At 63.1% G+C, this 15365-nt stretch overlaps 1 protein-coding gene across 20 annotated transcripts in view; it reads left to right on the top strand.

Annotated features, from left to right (window-relative positions):
- The window catches only part of ADGRB2 (adhesion G protein-coupled receptor B2), a 69177-nt gene extending 55346 nt beyond the window's left edge, over positions 1-13831 (top strand). For 3 of the 20 annotated variants that reach the window (XM_090124211.1, XM_090124212.1, XM_090124204.1), the window contains exons 3-32: positions 315-398; positions 1368-1532; positions 2374-2538; positions 3274-3438; positions 4108-4272; positions 4340-4441; positions 4520-4626; positions 4990-5184; positions 5269-5337; positions 5455-5563; positions 5655-5801; positions 6325-6400; positions 6483-6585; positions 6690-6733; positions 7593-7719; positions 8163-8266; positions 8538-8640; positions 8823-8973; positions 9190-9259; positions 9357-9423; positions 9508-9593; positions 10035-10133; positions 10783-10954; positions 11023-11118; positions 11257-11296; positions 11452-12077; positions 12368-12403; positions 12676-12780; positions 12884-12937; positions 13048-13830. In XM_090124211.1, coding sequence (XP_089980337.1) covers positions 315-398; positions 1368-1532; positions 2374-2538; positions 3274-3438; positions 4108-4272; positions 4340-4441; positions 4520-4626; positions 4990-5184; positions 5269-5337; positions 5455-5563; positions 5655-5801; positions 6325-6400; positions 6483-6585; positions 6690-6733; positions 7593-7719; positions 8163-8266; positions 8538-8640; positions 8823-8973; positions 9190-9259; positions 9357-9423; positions 9508-9593; positions 10035-10133; positions 10783-10954; positions 11023-11118; positions 11257-11296; positions 11452-12077; positions 12368-12403; positions 12676-12780; positions 12884-12937; positions 13048-13236 — 3821 coding nt within the window. In that variant the 3' untranslated portion in view covers positions 13237-13830. Of the gene's footprint in view, positions 1-314; positions 399-1367; positions 1533-2373; positions 2539-3273; positions 3439-4107; positions 4273-4339; positions 4442-4519; positions 4627-4989; positions 5185-5268; positions 5338-5454; positions 5564-5654; positions 5802-6324; positions 6401-6482; positions 6586-6689; positions 6734-7592; positions 7720-8162; positions 8267-8537; positions 8641-8822; positions 8974-9189; positions 9260-9356; positions 9424-9507; positions 9594-10034; positions 10134-10782; positions 11119-11256; positions 11297-11451; positions 12078-12367; positions 12404-12675; positions 12781-12883; positions 12938-13047 lie in introns of those variants that run through there. The other 17 variants (XM_090124205.1, XM_090124206.1, XM_090124207.1 and 14 more) reach the window with 17 other exon arrangements.
- The last annotated feature ends 1534 nt before the right edge of the window (positions 13832-15365 follow it).

Here is a 15365-nt window from a genome sequence, read left to right as displayed (position 1 = left end):
AGGGTGCGCTGGGGACGTCGGTACCCCGGGGTGCACGGATTGATTTCAGCCCACATGACCAAAACGCAGGGGCTGACAGAGGTGTGATGCATTTTAAGGCTGTGGGTGTGCTCTGCCATCTGTGCCCCTCAGGAAGCCACACAGTGCTCAGCATGGGGCTGGGCATCCTCATCCCACTTCATAGTGTCCCCACAACATCCATCCTCGTGTTGTCCCCTCATCCCCATGCCCATCCCCTTATTTGCTGTCCCCACAATGTCCCATCTCCATGCCCGTCCCCTGCCTGCTCTCACTGCAGCCCTTCTCTCTTCCAGGCAATGCTGTTGAGGAGAACCAGAAGGTGAAGACGCAGTGGCCACGGTCGGCGGATGAGCCAGGGGTGTACATGGCCCAGACAGGTACGGGTGCAGTAGGGCGAGGGATGGGTGATGGGTGATGCAGACAGAGTGACTTCCTTTGCTTCCAGCCCACGGACAGACTTCATTTGTTCCATTTATACGTTTTTTCTCTGTGCCTTCCTCCAGGGATTGTAAAGCAAGAAAAAAAAAAAAGAAGAAAAATCTATTAATTGTTTCGTTCAAATGTATTTATTTGGCAAATTCATCTGGGTAATTGGAGCGTTGTGCTCCCCCTCCCCAGCACCTCCTGATTGATGGGCCTGGAGCTGAGCTGGGAGATGGATGGGCCCCAGCACTGCTCTGTGTGCCCAGCATGCAGATCTCCCACAGCCAACTCCTACCCCATGGAGCTGCTGGGTGTGGTGTGGGGCATGGGAACACCCACTGTGGGGGGCACCCAACCCCACTGCCAGCCCCAAATGTGACCCCGTGGGGGAGATGTCCCAATACCCCCATGATGCAGGCACCTCGGTGGGAGCAGAGCCTGCCTGCAGGACAAATTGTGTCCCCTTCAGAGCCTTCTTCCGTGTATTCCTTTTTAATTTAAACTGATGGCCTTTTCTTCTGGTCTGTCCAATAGCTTCAGATGGATCATCAAGCTTCATCAGAGCTGGGTGCTTGCAAATGTCAGCAGTGTGGCTGTGCGGGGAGGGCGGGCGGTGCTTCGTGTGCCACAGGTCTCCCAGGGCACCCAGAGATCACGCAGGGCTGGGACTCCACACAGGGTCAGATCTGTGCAGGGACCCCGGGAGGTGTCAGATCCTGTGCCCTGACCCTTTTTCCAGGTCTGGGAGCAGCAGTGCCATGGTGATACATGGCTCCTTCACCCTGCTTGCAGCCTTGGTGCGCTCGTGCTCGCTGTGCCTGTGGATACTGCCCGTCTCCAACCCCATCCCCAACCCCATCCCCAGGGGGTCTGCACGGCTCTCCCCAGGCTGCCCCCATCCCTCACACCCTGTCTCCCCCCAGGGGACCCCGCGGCGGAGGAGTGGTCGCAGTGGAGTGTCTGCTCACTGACATGTGGGCAGGGCTCCCAGGTGCGGACGCGCTCCTGTGTCTCCTCTCCATACGGGACGCTGTGCAGTGGGTTGCTGCGGGAGACACGCACCTGCAACAACACGGCCACCTGCCCAGGTATGGGGCACTGGGGAGCGGGGGGACATCAAGGGATGGGGACAGCAGTGTTGTGCATTTGTGGAAAATGGGGGGAAGAGAGGATGCGGCTTTGTGCAGCTCATTTCCCCATCATCTCGCCTTCCATGTGGCATCATTCCTGGGGAGCACTGTGCCTGGGGAGGGGAACAGTGCAGTGTGTCTGCCCCATGGCGTGGGGCTGGGGTCAGGAAGCCACCAGTAGCTGATCCCAATCTGTGCATGGCAGGAGGTGGCCAAGCTGCCTGGTGCTCTGCTATGGATCATGGGCAGGAGCAGCAGGATGGATGCCTGCTGTGCCCTGTGCACTGAGGGGGCTGTGCATCTTCTGTGAGGCTGCAGGGAGCAGTGTGTCTGCAGCAGGCAGGCTGTGCACTCCATGACATGTGGGTGCTCCCCTGGGTGTGGGGGCTAATGGGGACATCTCAGCTCACAGAGCATCCTTTAGGATGCCAGGGGAGCTGTGTGGTCCCTGGCTGCTTCCAGATGAGCTGAGCTCATGTAATGTGATTTGTGCAAGGAAGGGGCCATGCACGTGTTTTGGTGCCAGAGTGAGCGGGCGCAGCGTGCACACACCACTGGGAACCCAGCAGGGAAGCTGGAGCAGGGCAGGGAGCCACGTGGCATCACTGCTGCCTGCTTGGGGCTGGTAGGGCACAAAGGTGGGGAGGGTACAGCTGTGCCATGGGACCATGCCCAGCAGTGCTCCCAGGCACAAGGGGTCTGCAATGTCCAGGACCCCTTGGTGCCAGGAGGAGGGGAAGCAGGGAGGCTGCAGCCCAGGGAGCCAGGTGTGCCGTGACGGCCTTGTGCTGTGTTGCAGTTCACGGTGCCTGGGAGGACTGGTCCCCGTGGAGCCTGTGCTCGGTGACCTGCGGGCGAGGGGCCAGGACCAGGACGCGGCGGTGCGTGGCCCCGCAGCACGGAGGGAAAGCCTGCGAGGGCCCCGAGCTGCAGGCCAAGCCCTGCAGTATCGCGACCTGCCTGGGTCAGTACCACTCCCCTCTCCCCCTGCTCCGTGTCCCCAGCCCTGGGACAGCCAGGAAAAGAGCTGAGAGCGAGGGCTGTGCTCCCAGCACAGGGGCTGCAGTGATGCAAGGTTCAGGCATTGCAGCCACGGGGACATGGGACAGCGTGGGGACACAGGGGTGCATCCCACGCAGGGGTCCCCATGGAGAGCCAGCCGTGCTGCAGGGCCCAGAGCCCCCACCATGGGCATGAGGAGCCATTCCTGGAGTGTGCTGCACTTGGGGTGGCACAGGAACATCGTGGGGCACTGGGGAGGTGCTGGAGGTGCTGTGTGTGTTTGCCCAGGTGCTGTGTCGGAGCCATGGGCTGCAGGGACACCCCATGTGAGGTGCAGTGATGCAGGAGGAACATGAGGTGCACAGAGTGCACCCAACATCCTCGCCATGCAGGGCTGCATCCCCGCTGCACGTTGTGGCTTTTGTCACCTAGAGTGCTGGAATCTGTCGGAGCTCATGGTGCAGAGCAGTGCTGGGGCATTGCTGTGCTGTAACAGCAGTGCTGTGGGGTCGGGGTCAGTCCTGGTGAAGAGACCCTGGTTAGAGCACAGCTCAGTGCTGCCAGCTCAGCTTTGGCACGTGTGAAGTGGCACGTTGTGAGGTTGGACCCGTTGCACGCAGAGCGCGGTGCGGGCGGTGGGCAGCTGGGGCTGGCACTGTGCAGGAACTGACCCATTTCTCTCACTTTGTCCCTACAGTGGAAGGGCAGTGGTTGGAGTGGGGGGCCTGGAGCCGCTGCTCCGTCACCTGCGCCAACGGCACGCAGCAGCGCACGCGCAAGTGCAGCGTCTCGGCCCACGGCTGGGCGGAGTGCCGGGGGGCCCACGCCGATGCCCGCGAGTGTTCCAACCCCATGTGTCCCAGTAAGGCTCCGTGTGCTTGGAGGGGTCCGGGAGGGATGCGGCATGATTCTGCCTTAATGCTGCTGTGATGTCACTGTCGGTGTTGTGAAGCTGCTGGCATGCTTGCGGGGTCACCGTTGCGGATGTGGATGCATGGGGAGCAGGACAAAAGCACGGTGCTGGGGTGCAGCAGCTGCCCACCTTGCACTGGTTGCTCCCTCCAGACGTGTCCTGGCTGGAGGAGATGTCTCTGTGCTGCTCATCCCTGCTGCTCCTTGCACCGTGCTGAGTACCCATTGGTACCTGATGGCTGCAGGTCCTGGTGCATGGAGTGCAACGGTGGGGCTGAGATCTGACCCCCCCCCCCCCCCATAGGGTCCTGGGGATCAGGAATGGGGACACGGGGCTAAAGGCTGTGTCCTGTCCTCCCCCTGTCCTTCATCTCTCCCTGCATCAGCTGCAGGTGTGGAGGGAAGTGGGTGTAGGGTGGGGTGGGTGCCCTCAGGCTGCCAGCAGCGGGCCTGCAGGGTGTGGATGTTTCTCTTGTTGGAAAGAGATTTAAGTTATCGATTCTGCAGTCAGCATTGCAGTGGGAGCACAGCCCTGCCCTGTCCCCATCCCCACATGGCACTGGGTGTCGCTTGTCGCGCTCAGCAGCCCGGGGCCCCTACGGTGTCCCTGTCCCCACAGCCGACAGCAAATGGGGCCCCTGGAACCACTGGAGCCTCTGCTCCAAGACGTGCGACACGGGCTGGCAGCGCCGCTTCCGCATGTGTGAGGGCACCGGCGTGCAGGGCTACCCCTGCGAGGGCACGGGCGAGGAGGTGAAGACCTGCAATGAGAAGAAGTGCCCAGGTACGGGGCAGCCCCCAGCGCCCACCCGGGGGCCGGGGCTGTGTCTGACCCCCTTCCTGCCCCACAGCCTACCACGAGATGTGCAAGGATGAGTACGTCATGCTGATGACCTGGAAGAAAACCGCGGCGGGGGACGTCATCTACAACAAGTGTCCTCCCAATGCCACAGGTGAGGGGCGTGGGGTGAGCATCCCCCCCAGCCCTGGGGGTGCTGCCATTGAGCCCCCAGCCCTTGTTTCCCCTGCAGGGTCCGCCAGCCGCCGGTGCCTGCTGAACCCCCACGGGGTCGCATACTGGGGTGTGCCCAGCTTCGCCCGCTGCATCTCCCACGAGTACCGATACTTGCATCTCTCAGTAGGTGCACGCTCCGTCCCCTGTCCCTGTGGGTCCGCAGCCCCTGTCCCTTGCTGTCCCCATGCAGGGTGGGTGTCCCCCTAGCACACTTCCTGCTCCTCAGGGTGGTTATTTCATTGCCCCGTGGGTAACCATGTGGGGAAACTGAGGCAGGGTGGGGAAGGAAGTCACCATCCTGCAGCCAGAAGGAGATCCCGCCCTCACTGTGCCTTCACAAAGTGACTCTTGGGATGGAAAGACCCTCTGGTCCCCTTTTCCTGCTGCTTCCCTAGTTAGTCTGATTAGTTCTGGGCATGGCAAGGGATGAGGGCATGTGCTGGCCACCAGGTGACACCGTTTTCCCCTGCCCTCATCCTGATCCAGCTGCGAGAGCACCTGGCCAAGGGGCAGCGAGTGCTGGCGGGTGAGGGGATGTCGCAGGTGGTGCGCAGCCTGCTGGAGCTGATGGCCCGCAAGACCTACTACAGTGGGGACCTGCTCTTCTCTGTCGAGATCCTGCGCAACGTCACCGACACCTTCAAGAGAGCCACCTACATCCCGTCCTCTGAGGATGTGCAGGTAGCAGGATGGGGACACGTGGGACACTGCTGGGTGGTGGTAGTGGTGGTCCACCCCCAGTGCCACTGAGCCCCGTCCCTGCAGCGCTTCTTCCAGGTGGTGAGCTACATGGTTGATGCAGAGAACAGGGACAAGTGGGAGGATGCACAGCAGGTGAGCAGTGCGGCCATTTGTCCCCACAGTATCCCCACGATGTACCCCACAGTGTCCCCACAGTGCCCCTATGGCGTCCCATGGGGGGATGTACCCCAAGCTGCCTGCTGCCCACAGGTCTCTCCCGGCTCCGTGCACCTGATGAAGGTGGTGGAGGACTTCATCCACCTGGTGGGGGATGCACTGAAGGCGTTCCAGAGCTCACTCATTGTCACCGACAACCTGGGTGAGCGACGGGCGGTGGGGGAATGGGTGAGGGTGCTGGGGTGGGGGTCCTGGGGTGGGGGTCCTGGGGATGACACCTGCTGTGCCTGCAGTCATCAGCATCCAGCGTGAGCCCGTCTCTGCCGTGTCCAGCGACATCAACTTCCCCATGAAGGGCCGCCGGGGCATGAAGGACTGGGCACGCAGCTCTGAGGACAAACTCTTCATCCCCAGGGAGGTGCTGAGCCTCGCCTCTGCCGGTACGGGGGTGGGCACGGGAGTGAGTGTGCACACGTGTGCACGTGGGTGAGCGTACACATCCTGGAGTCTGCACAGGTTCATGTCTGAGCATGCATGGGTGTGAGCGTGCACTTGGGTCTTTGTGCATGTACGTGTGAGTGTGAGAATGTGCATCTCTGGCTGTGTGTGTGTGAGCACACATGTGTACATGTGAGTGTGCACCTGACGCTTTGTGTGTCCATGTGTGCACACGGGTAAGCATGCACATCCAGGAGTCAGCACGAGCGTGCGAACGTGCACATATGTGAGTGTATGGCTGAGTGCACATCTGCAAGTGTGCATGTGTGTGCAAGTGGCACGTTGCATGCTCATGTGCTGGAGATCAGTGTGTGCCCGTGCCACAGGGCTGTGTGTTCCCTCCTGCGTGTCCCAGCAGCTGCGTGTGCCTGCTGGGTGCATGTTTGCAATGCATGCACACGCGTGTGCTGGGCAACGGTTCTGCACCTCCCTGCACTGCAGCACCACTCTCCGTCCCCTCTGCAGAGCTGGATGAGTCGTCCCACTTTGTCATCGGGGCCGTGCTGTACCGCACGCTGGGACTCATCCTGCCGCCCCCCAGGTGAGTGGGGCTGTCCCCCTGTCCCCATGTCCCTCTGTCCCCATGTCCCTGTGTCCCCACCACAGCTGCCTGCTCCCCACAGGACCCCACTGGCCGTCACCTCCAAAGTGCTGATGGTGACGGTGCGCCCACCCACCAGGCCCTCCGAGCCCCTCGTGCTGGTGGAGCTCTCCCACATCATCAATGTGAGTGTCCCCTCCGCCCCACTCCTGCCCCATCTGTCCATGCTCCATGTGGGGATGGACACCCCGTGGGGCCGGGACCAACCTGTCCGTCTGTCCATCCTCAGGGCACATCCCACCCGCAGTGCGTCACCTGGGACTACTCGAGGACGTGAGTGGGGCGCGGGGATGGGGTGGTGGGGGGAGGTGCTGTTCCCATGGCACCGGTGGCACCGTGGGGAGTGGGGCCAATGCCATCCCACGCTGAGCCCCTCCGGCTGCGGGATAATTTTGCCGGTGCGGGTATCGATTTGCTTCAGCATGACACTGGAGACAGATGCCTACAGCCTGCCAGATGCAATTTGTTAGCGCGGCGCTTGCTGCGGTGGCAGGAGAGAGGAAAAGTAGGGCACGGTGAGGGGGGGCTGCATCGTGGGGTTGGACACAGCACCCCTAGGCGCCCTGCAACTTGGCATCCCTGGTGCCAGGACAGCCCCACTGAGGGGACTGGTGCTGGGGGACTGGTGCTGGCTGGAGGCGCGCCGTGCTGATGGCTGTGACTGTGATGAGCGCAATGGGTCTCAGCCCAGCATGGGGACACGTTCCCAGTTGTGCCACAGACCCACAGCTCAGTTCCCTCTGCACTGAGCAAGAGGCACAGCATCCCCATGGGTTCCCCATCCCAGCACTGCCTCTTGCAGGGCGTGACCCCACAGTTGCAGAGGGGGAGCATTTGCCCCCCTGAATTTGGGTTTGCAGAGGGTGCATTCCTGCATCGGGTGCTGGAGAGCCCCAGGACTGCTCATGCCCATCCCTCCAGGCCTGGAGCCCGCTGTCTGGCTGTTGGCCACCAACGTGGATGGGATGATTGCAAACTTGAGGCTCCGGGGGAGATCAGCACTTTGTGCCGTGCCATGCACCCCAGGCATTCACCCTGCAGGGCAAGCAAAGGGTTAATCCAGAGCTGCGAGGGGCTGTGCGGTGGTTTGATCAAATTGCTCTCTCCCTCTTGTGCTTGTCCCATTAATCAGCGATGCTGGCTTGGGAAACTGGGACGCGGAGAGCTGCCAAACCCTGGAGACCCTCCCGGCGCACACCAAATGCCAGTGCCGCCGGCTCGCCACCTTCGCCATCCTCGCACAGCTGCCCAGAGACCTGGTAGGGGACAGTGGGTGGGGATGGGGGCAGCAGGTGGGGATGGGAACGTTGCAGGGCACGGCTGAACGGGAGTCCTGGGGTGGGGATGGGGAGGTGTTGCAGCCGTGGGACTGAGGGGGTGTGTAATGGGGGATGTCAGACCCAGGGGGGTTTCCCACTGTTTGGGATCCTGGAGTCCCAGGGATGCTTTCAGGTGGCATGGTGCTACAGGGCTCTGTTTAGGAGATGGGTCTCAGCCCTCATGGCATAAGGCCCCTGCCCTATTGCTATTCTGCCCACATCCCCTGTTGACATGGAGATGGGAACAGGTCCTCAGGAAGGTGCCTTGTCCACACCATTGCCACCGCCCACACGCTCAGGGGGTCCCCAGTGGGATCAGAGGGGTCCAGCAGGGAGCTGCCACGGGGGGGCTGGGCTGAGCTTCTCCCTCCTTTCCCCTTCAGGCCATGGACCCCTCGGGCAGCCCATCGGTGCCGCTGATGATCGGCTGCGCTGTGTCCTGCATGGCCCTGCTGACACTGCTGGTGATCTACGCTGCGTTCTGGAGGTGAGTATCCAGTCGGGTTGGGGGTTGGGGGGCACCCAAGGCATGACGGAGGTGGGGAGTGGGATGAGAAGGGGGACACAGCATTATCTATGGGATCAGCTCAATGTGATGGCATGCAGGGAAAGGTGACATCAGGATAGGGTTATGGTTGGGGTTAGGGTGGGCACCATCCCTGAGTCGGGGCAGCTCCTGCAGCACTTTGGAGACGTGGGATGGGAAGGGGATGGGGAGGGGACAGCCCAACCCCAGCCCCATGCCTCTCTGCCTCCAGGTTCATCAAGTCGGAGCGCTCCATCATTCTGCTCAACTTCTGCATCTCCATCCTGGCCTCCAACGTTCTCATCCTGGTGGGGCAGACCCAGATGCTCAGCAAGGTGAGTGCCGCACCACACCCCCCAGGCGCTGCGTCCCACCCCCAGCTCCCAGATTGGATTTGGATTAACTCAATCTCCAGATTAAACGCTTTGTGTGACGGCTTTGGCACAACCCTCACCACGGGCACAGGGTGTTAACCGCCGCTGTGCCGCATCCCCTGAAATTCCCCATGTCCCCGCAGGGGGTGTGCACCATGACGGCCGCCTTCCTCCACTTCTTCTTCCTCTCATCCTTCTGCTGGGTGCTGACGGAGGCCTGGCAGTCCTACCTGGCGGTGATCGGCCGCATCCGGACGCGCCTGGTCAGGAAGCGCTTCCTGTGCTTGGGATGGGGTAAGGGCTGGCGGGATGGAGGATGGGCACCGTGCAAGTTTCCAGTTTCCCACGGGGTCGTTGGAGCCCTTGTAGGGAATGGAGGCACAGCGGAGAGCAGTGAGGCCCCCCAGCTGTGGCCCCAGTCCCTGTCCCCATCCATTGGGGCTGTCATGGAGGGGGTGCCAGGGGTACAGCACCGCCCCCCCCCAGCTGGGCCCTCCCTCACTTCTCCAGGTTTGCCAGCACTCGTGGTCGCCGTCTCCGTTGGCTTCACACGGACCAAAGGCTATGGGACGGCAAGCTAGTACGTGGGGAAGGGGGGCACACCAGGCTGGGGATGGGGATGGGGAGCGGGTGGAGGCATCTCCTCCCCACACCCCTGACCTCCCCGGTCCCCACAGCTGCTGGCTCTCACTGGAGGGCGGTCTGCTCTACGCCTTCGTGGGACCCGCAGCCGTCATTGTGCTGGTAGGACAGACCCCCGCAGACCCCAGACCCTTCCTGTGTGTTGTGGGGGCCGTGGTGCCCTTAACCCTGGCTCCGCTCCCCAAGGTGAACATGCTGGTGGGCATCATCGTCTTCAACAAGCTCATGTCCCGCGACGGCATTTCAGATAAGTCCAAAAAGCAGCGAGCTGGGTAAGTGCCCTGCACCCGGCGGGACTGTGTGGGGCCGGCACGGAGCCCCCTGCCCTGCTGTGGGGCTGGGGGCTGCGGGTCTCATGGGCATGGGGTGAGCATGGGGCAGAATTTGTCACACCAGTGGGAGGTGGGACTGAGGCTGGAGCAGCCCTTGTGCTGGGGGCTTTGGGGGGAGGGGGCTGTCACCCCAGGGAGAGGGGCTGTGGAGCCCCCTTGCTGCCGCTTGGCCACCGCTGCAAATCATTAACAGCTCTGCTGCCCCAACTAACCCTCTTTCTCTTTCTTTTTCTCCTTCCATTTGCTTTCTGCCCATGTCCATCCATCCGTCTGTCCATCCATCTGTCCCTCCCGCTGTCCCCCTGCCTTGTTGTCCCCGCCTGCCCCCCCCCTGTGGCCCGGTCCTGGCCGCGGGTTGCCGGGGGGGTGGTGGGCACGTAGCTCGAAGCCCCCCCCCTGCGGCAGCCTGCTGCTGAAATGCACCAAGTGCGGCGTGGTGTCCAGCGCGGCCATGACCTCCGCCACCGCCAGCAGTGCCATGTTAGTGCCCGCCACGCGCCCGCTGCGTCCCCACCCCGAGCACAGCCTGTACCGGGGTGGGAGGAGGGGGGGTCGGTACATGGGTTGGGTGCTGGGCACCCCCGTGGGGTTGGGGATGGGGCGTGAGACAAGGCTGTGTGCTCGGGGCGGCCCCGGGCGCGGGGTCGCGTGCCCCCTGCAGCCATCCCCCCGCATGGCATGGCTTCTGCCATCACCTCATCGCCGGGGTCGGGGCGTGGGGGCTCTTCTCCTCCTGCTTGGAGTGTTGGGATTGGGGCGGGCAGCATGGGAGCCCTTTCCTGGCACTGAGACCCCGGGTGCTGGTGGGACCCCCATCCGCCTGACGTCCCTGTCGCAGGGGATGCATCCCCAAAAGGCAGTGCCAAATACCTCCCTTTGTTCTACGGGAGGGTGAGGGCCACCCTGCGGCCCCCAGCGCCCTGGGACTGATGGGGGGACGAGGAGCTCCCATGACCCTCACCCTCACGTGGGTGAGCACCAGACTGGGGACAGCGGCCAAGAAAAGGGGACCCAGGGGAATGCTCGGATGCTGCACGTGTGGGCAGCCCTGGGGAGCAGTCGGGGTCTCGGGGCTGTGTCACTGCACCCCACCGGTGGGCTCACCCCCTGCCCTCTCTCCCTGCCCCAGGGCATCGCTGTGGAGCTCCTGCGTGGTCCTTCCCCTGCTGGCGCTGACCTGGATGTCGGCCGTGCTCGCCATGACCGACCGGCGCTCCATCCTCTTCCAGGTCCTCTTCGCCGTCTTCAACTCCGTCCAGGGCTTCGTCATCATCACTGTGCACGGCTTCCTGCGCCGAGAGGTGGGCCAGGGGCGCGGGGGCACCCCACTGCCTGCAGGGGACCCCCATCACCGGCTGTGTCCCCGCAGGTCCAGGACGTGGTGAAGTGTCAGATAGGGGTGTGCAGGAGCGAGGAGAATGAAAACTCGCCTGACTCCTGCAAGAATGGGCAGGTGCAGATCCTGGTGAGCGCAGCAGCGCCGGTGCGGAGCAGGCAGGGACCCCCGTGTGCCCCGCAGGTCCCCAAGATGCATTCACTTCCCCACCTGTCTCTCTCTTCTCTCTTTCTCTTTCCCTTTCCCCCTCTTTCTGTGTTTTTATAGACAGATTTTGAAAAGGACGTTGACCTGGCATGTCAGACAGGTGAGGGCTCCCCTGTGCCGTGCGCTGGGGTTCGGGACATCGCCGCTCCATGCCATGGAGAGGGCACGATGTCGTTGTGATGCCAGCATGTGGGGGCTTGCTCCTTGTCCCCCACCCCCCCAGAGGACCCCCTCCAACCCTCTGCCTGCCCGCAGTGCTCTTCAAGGAGGTGAACACCTGCAACCCTGCCACCATCACTGGCACTTTGTCGCGCATTTCGCTGGATGGCGACGAAGACCCCAAGCTCAACACCAGCTCAGAGGGCAATTTGGGCTTCTCCAGCCTGCCGGGCAACATCCCCACCGCCAGCATCCTGGTGCAGGTGCCCAAGATGACACCCAACGTGGTGGCAGGTTTGGAGCTGGGCGAGCCGCCGGCGCAGCTGGAGGCACAGGGTCCTGTCTACCTGTGCACCGAGAGCAGCCTGCGGCCCCTGGAGTACGGCTGGCTGCGGGCGCCAGAGCCACCAAGGGAGAGCGATTATATGGTGCTGCCACGCCGCAGCCTGCAGCCCTTCCAGCGCGAGGAGGGTCCCAGCACTGAGGAAGGGACCCCCCGTCCCACCGGGGCAGGAGAGGGGGATTCCTACCCCGGCTTTGTCTCGGTGGAGCATGTCAACGTGAACCTGAGCCAGCCCTACGGGACGGTGAAGCACCCCTATGGGCTGCAGTTCAAGCAGCACCCCACGGTGCGGCAGATCCTGGCGTCGGAGCTGTCGGAGCGCAGCCGCACCATGCCACGCACCGTGCCTGGCTCTGCCATGAAAGTGGGGTCCCTGGAGGTGAGCGGAAGTGAGGGAGGGGTGCAGGGCTGGGTGTGCTGGGGGATCTGTGTGCGTGGGGAGGGAAGCAGTGGGGAGAGGGGTGGTGAGCGTGCATGAGCATACATGTGTGTGCCAGGGCATATATGTGTGTGCCAAGGGCTGCAGAGCTGCCCTGTTCTCGTGCTCCTTGCCTGGCACCTGCTGTGCTGGGGATGGCTGTGTGACTCCCAAGGCTCTGCCTTGGCCTGCAAAGACCTTTCTTTGTTCTTATCCCTCTCCTCCCCACTGCTCTGTGCATCCCCCCCCAGAGGAAGAGGTTGCGGTACTCCGACCTGGATTTTGAGGTGAGTGGTGGCAGCAGGCCGTGATGGGGCAGGGGCCATCAGCTGTGCCACGTGGGGCAGATGGGGCCAGGCTGTAAAAACATCACACCGGGCACTGCAGAACACTGACTGCCCATCAGATCTCCAGCACTGGGTGGAACATTTTAGTTTGGTGGGAGGGGATGGTGATCACAGCCGGACTGCCCCTGGGTGTCCCCACATGGCCTGGGCATGGGCAGCTGTGCACCCATGGGTGTGAGTGCATGTGCTGAGGGCTCTGCTCTCCCCTACAGAAGGTGATGCACACACGGAAGCGTCACTCTGAGCTCTATCACGAGCTCAACCAGAAATTCCACACGCTGGACCGGTACCGGGCGCCAGCTGCTGGCACCATCAAGGTGAGCTCTGGGCTCCAGCGGAGCAGGACGCTCAGGGGGGATGTGGGATCCTGGGCTGGAGGGGGGGGGGGGGCGTGGGGCTGAGTGCTGCCTCTTTCCGCAGCGGGAAAAGCGATGGAGCGTCTCATCAGGTGGTGGGGAGAAGAGCGTGGCCACTGTGAGTGCGGGGACTGTGTGGGGACAGGGATGCATGGGCACGGGTGGCTGCGCCCCCCATAGGGCTGGAGCCGTGCAATGCCACACGCTGCAGCCCCGCTCACCCCGCAGGACACAGCTGGCCCCGAGGACCCGCAGCCGCCGGCCGCACCGCCCAAACCCTGGAGCACATTCAAGGCGATGACTCTGGGCTCGCTGCCCAGCGCCCACCGGGACCGCCTGGAGCTGCGCTGCGCGGACTGGGAGGGTCCCTGCGCTGGTCTGGATGCGGCTGATGGGGACTTCCAGACGGAGGTGTGAGCCCCGTGCAGGACCAGCTCGGACGCTGTGTTACTCCGTCCTCCTCTGCGCCCGGGGGGATCCCATCCGTCGGAGCCATCCCTGCGGGGGGACCGCGCACCCCACACTCACCCACCGCTCACTTGCGCACCCTCCCGGCTCCCCCCGGGCAGGACCGGCCGCCGAGGCCCTGGCATCTCCGTTCTTTTTTACCGGGATGTTTCTTCACGCAGTGCACCGTGTGCACGCGCGCGGCGGCCCCGGGCACCCCACGCACCCCACGCCGGGTGGTGGTCCCGTGGCCGGGCGCCCTCGCCCCGTGGCCGCCCCCTCCCAGCCGTCCCCACCGTCCCCACCCCACGGGGCAGGTGCTGTCGTTGTTGGAAATAAAAGTTCACTCTCTGTGGTGCCGTGGGGCCGCCACGTGGTGCTTCGTGGTGCCACCGTAGGGACTTGGGGATGGCACGCGGTGGGGACGTGTCTGTCCCAGCCCTGCCTGCTGTGCCCTGTGCGTGGATCCCGAGTGGGGCTGAGCCCACCCTGATGCACTGCTGTGCAAATGAGTGCAGGAGCTGAGGGTGCTGAATGACATGGTAATTAATCTGCGAGCAAATGAGTAACTGGAGGCAGCTGGTGCCTGGGGCGGGGGCAGGGGGCACAGTCTCAGGGGGAGCAGAGGTGAGGCCTGCACTTGTGGCTGTGCCTGAGGAGAGGACCATCCGTGTGCTGCTGGCTGTCACCCATGTGGCACGGTGGGAAGGCATTGGTGCCACCCAGGTTCCCCTCACCAACCTTACCATGTCTGTGCCCAAGGGAGTGGGGGACCCTGTGCTGGAGCTGGCATGGAGAGACCCTCACTTTGACCCCAAGATGGTATCCAAAGCTCATAACCCAGTTCCTCTCCAGCAGCTCACTGTTTCCTACTGGTGTGGGACAGCAGTGGTGGGGGGTGACTGCAGGCACAGGAGATGCGCAGCCATGGGGAGCTGCACAGGGGCACGGGCAGGATGCAAACCCCGGTGCGCAGGTCTCTCATCCCCTGGTCGTCCCACTGGGCGCTGACTGCATGGCCCAGCTTATCCCAGTGCTGACTGGTTTGGGGCTGTGGCTGCAGGCTCTGTGCTGGGAGCGAGGCAGCGCTGGGCTGGGGCCAGCTCCAGTTGTGCAACACGAGGGGACCGCAGCCTCGGTGCAGGGACTGCAGCTGGGATTCCCAGGGCACTGCTGCAGGATGGGGGCACCTGGCAGCCCTGACACTGCGTGCTGCTCCCTGGGTCACAGTGCTCACTGCTGAGAACAGCAGCCATGTCCTCATGCTCTGGTTGCTTGGTGTCCTCTCCACCACCCCACATCCAGCCTGGCCCAAACTTTGGGGCCGGCTCTGGGTCCCATCTTTCCCTTCCCAGCTCCAGGCAGCAGCAAGCAGTCCTGGGGCATCTGGTGGCAATTAGCAGCTTTTATTACTCATGGAGACGCCATATGGGTGAGGGAATGGAGCCCGCCCTGGCGGTGCAGGATTGCAAGGGGATGGGAGGAAGTGACATTCTGTAGGGCTGGGGATGCGTAGGAGGGAGCGTGGGGGTCTTCAGCCCCAAATCCCATTGGTGGGTGCACAGTGTGTGAGTGGTGTCTGGGGGAACAGGGTTGGAGAGCCTCACAGCCATTTTCCATCATTGCGCCGCAAAGACCTGTGCCAAAAATGTTTGGTTTTGGGGGGCGGAAACAATGGAGAAAACACTCTGATGCTGAGCAGCCGGCACGGAAAGTTCCTCTGCTCGGGTTTGAGTGCCTCCGCCTTTCTCTCTGGCGAAGCACTTCCACCAGAAGAGACAAAGCTGCTGCTCCAGCGCCACAAACCCAGAATTCACACCGCAGGAATTCCGGGCTGGCACGAGCAAGGGATGGAGGCGGGGAGCCCCGCGGTGACGACGCTGCACCGCATGACACTCCATCGGAGGCAAATTGTCTCCAGCTTGAAAATTGCAGTGCTCTGCTTAGGATCGGGTTTCTTGGCCGCTGGTGTTGCTGTTTCTTGGAAATCCAGCTCGCCTCGGTGCTTCCTGGGGGCCCGCAGTCTCTTCCCATTCTCACTCCTAGGGGGATGCTGGGGAGATATTTGCTCTCTCGGTGGAGTTTCAGGCCACCATCCC

The sequence above is a fragment of the Phasianus colchicus genome, chromosome 24 (genome assembly GCF_987193195.1).
Source record: "Phasianus colchicus chromosome 24, bPhaCol1.hap1.1, whole genome shotgun sequence".
Taxonomy (NCBI): domain Eukaryota; kingdom Metazoa; phylum Chordata; class Aves; order Galliformes; family Phasianidae; genus Phasianus; species Phasianus colchicus.
Note: the sequence above shows the minus strand (reverse complement) of the source record. Positions and strands in the feature narration are given on the sequence as shown.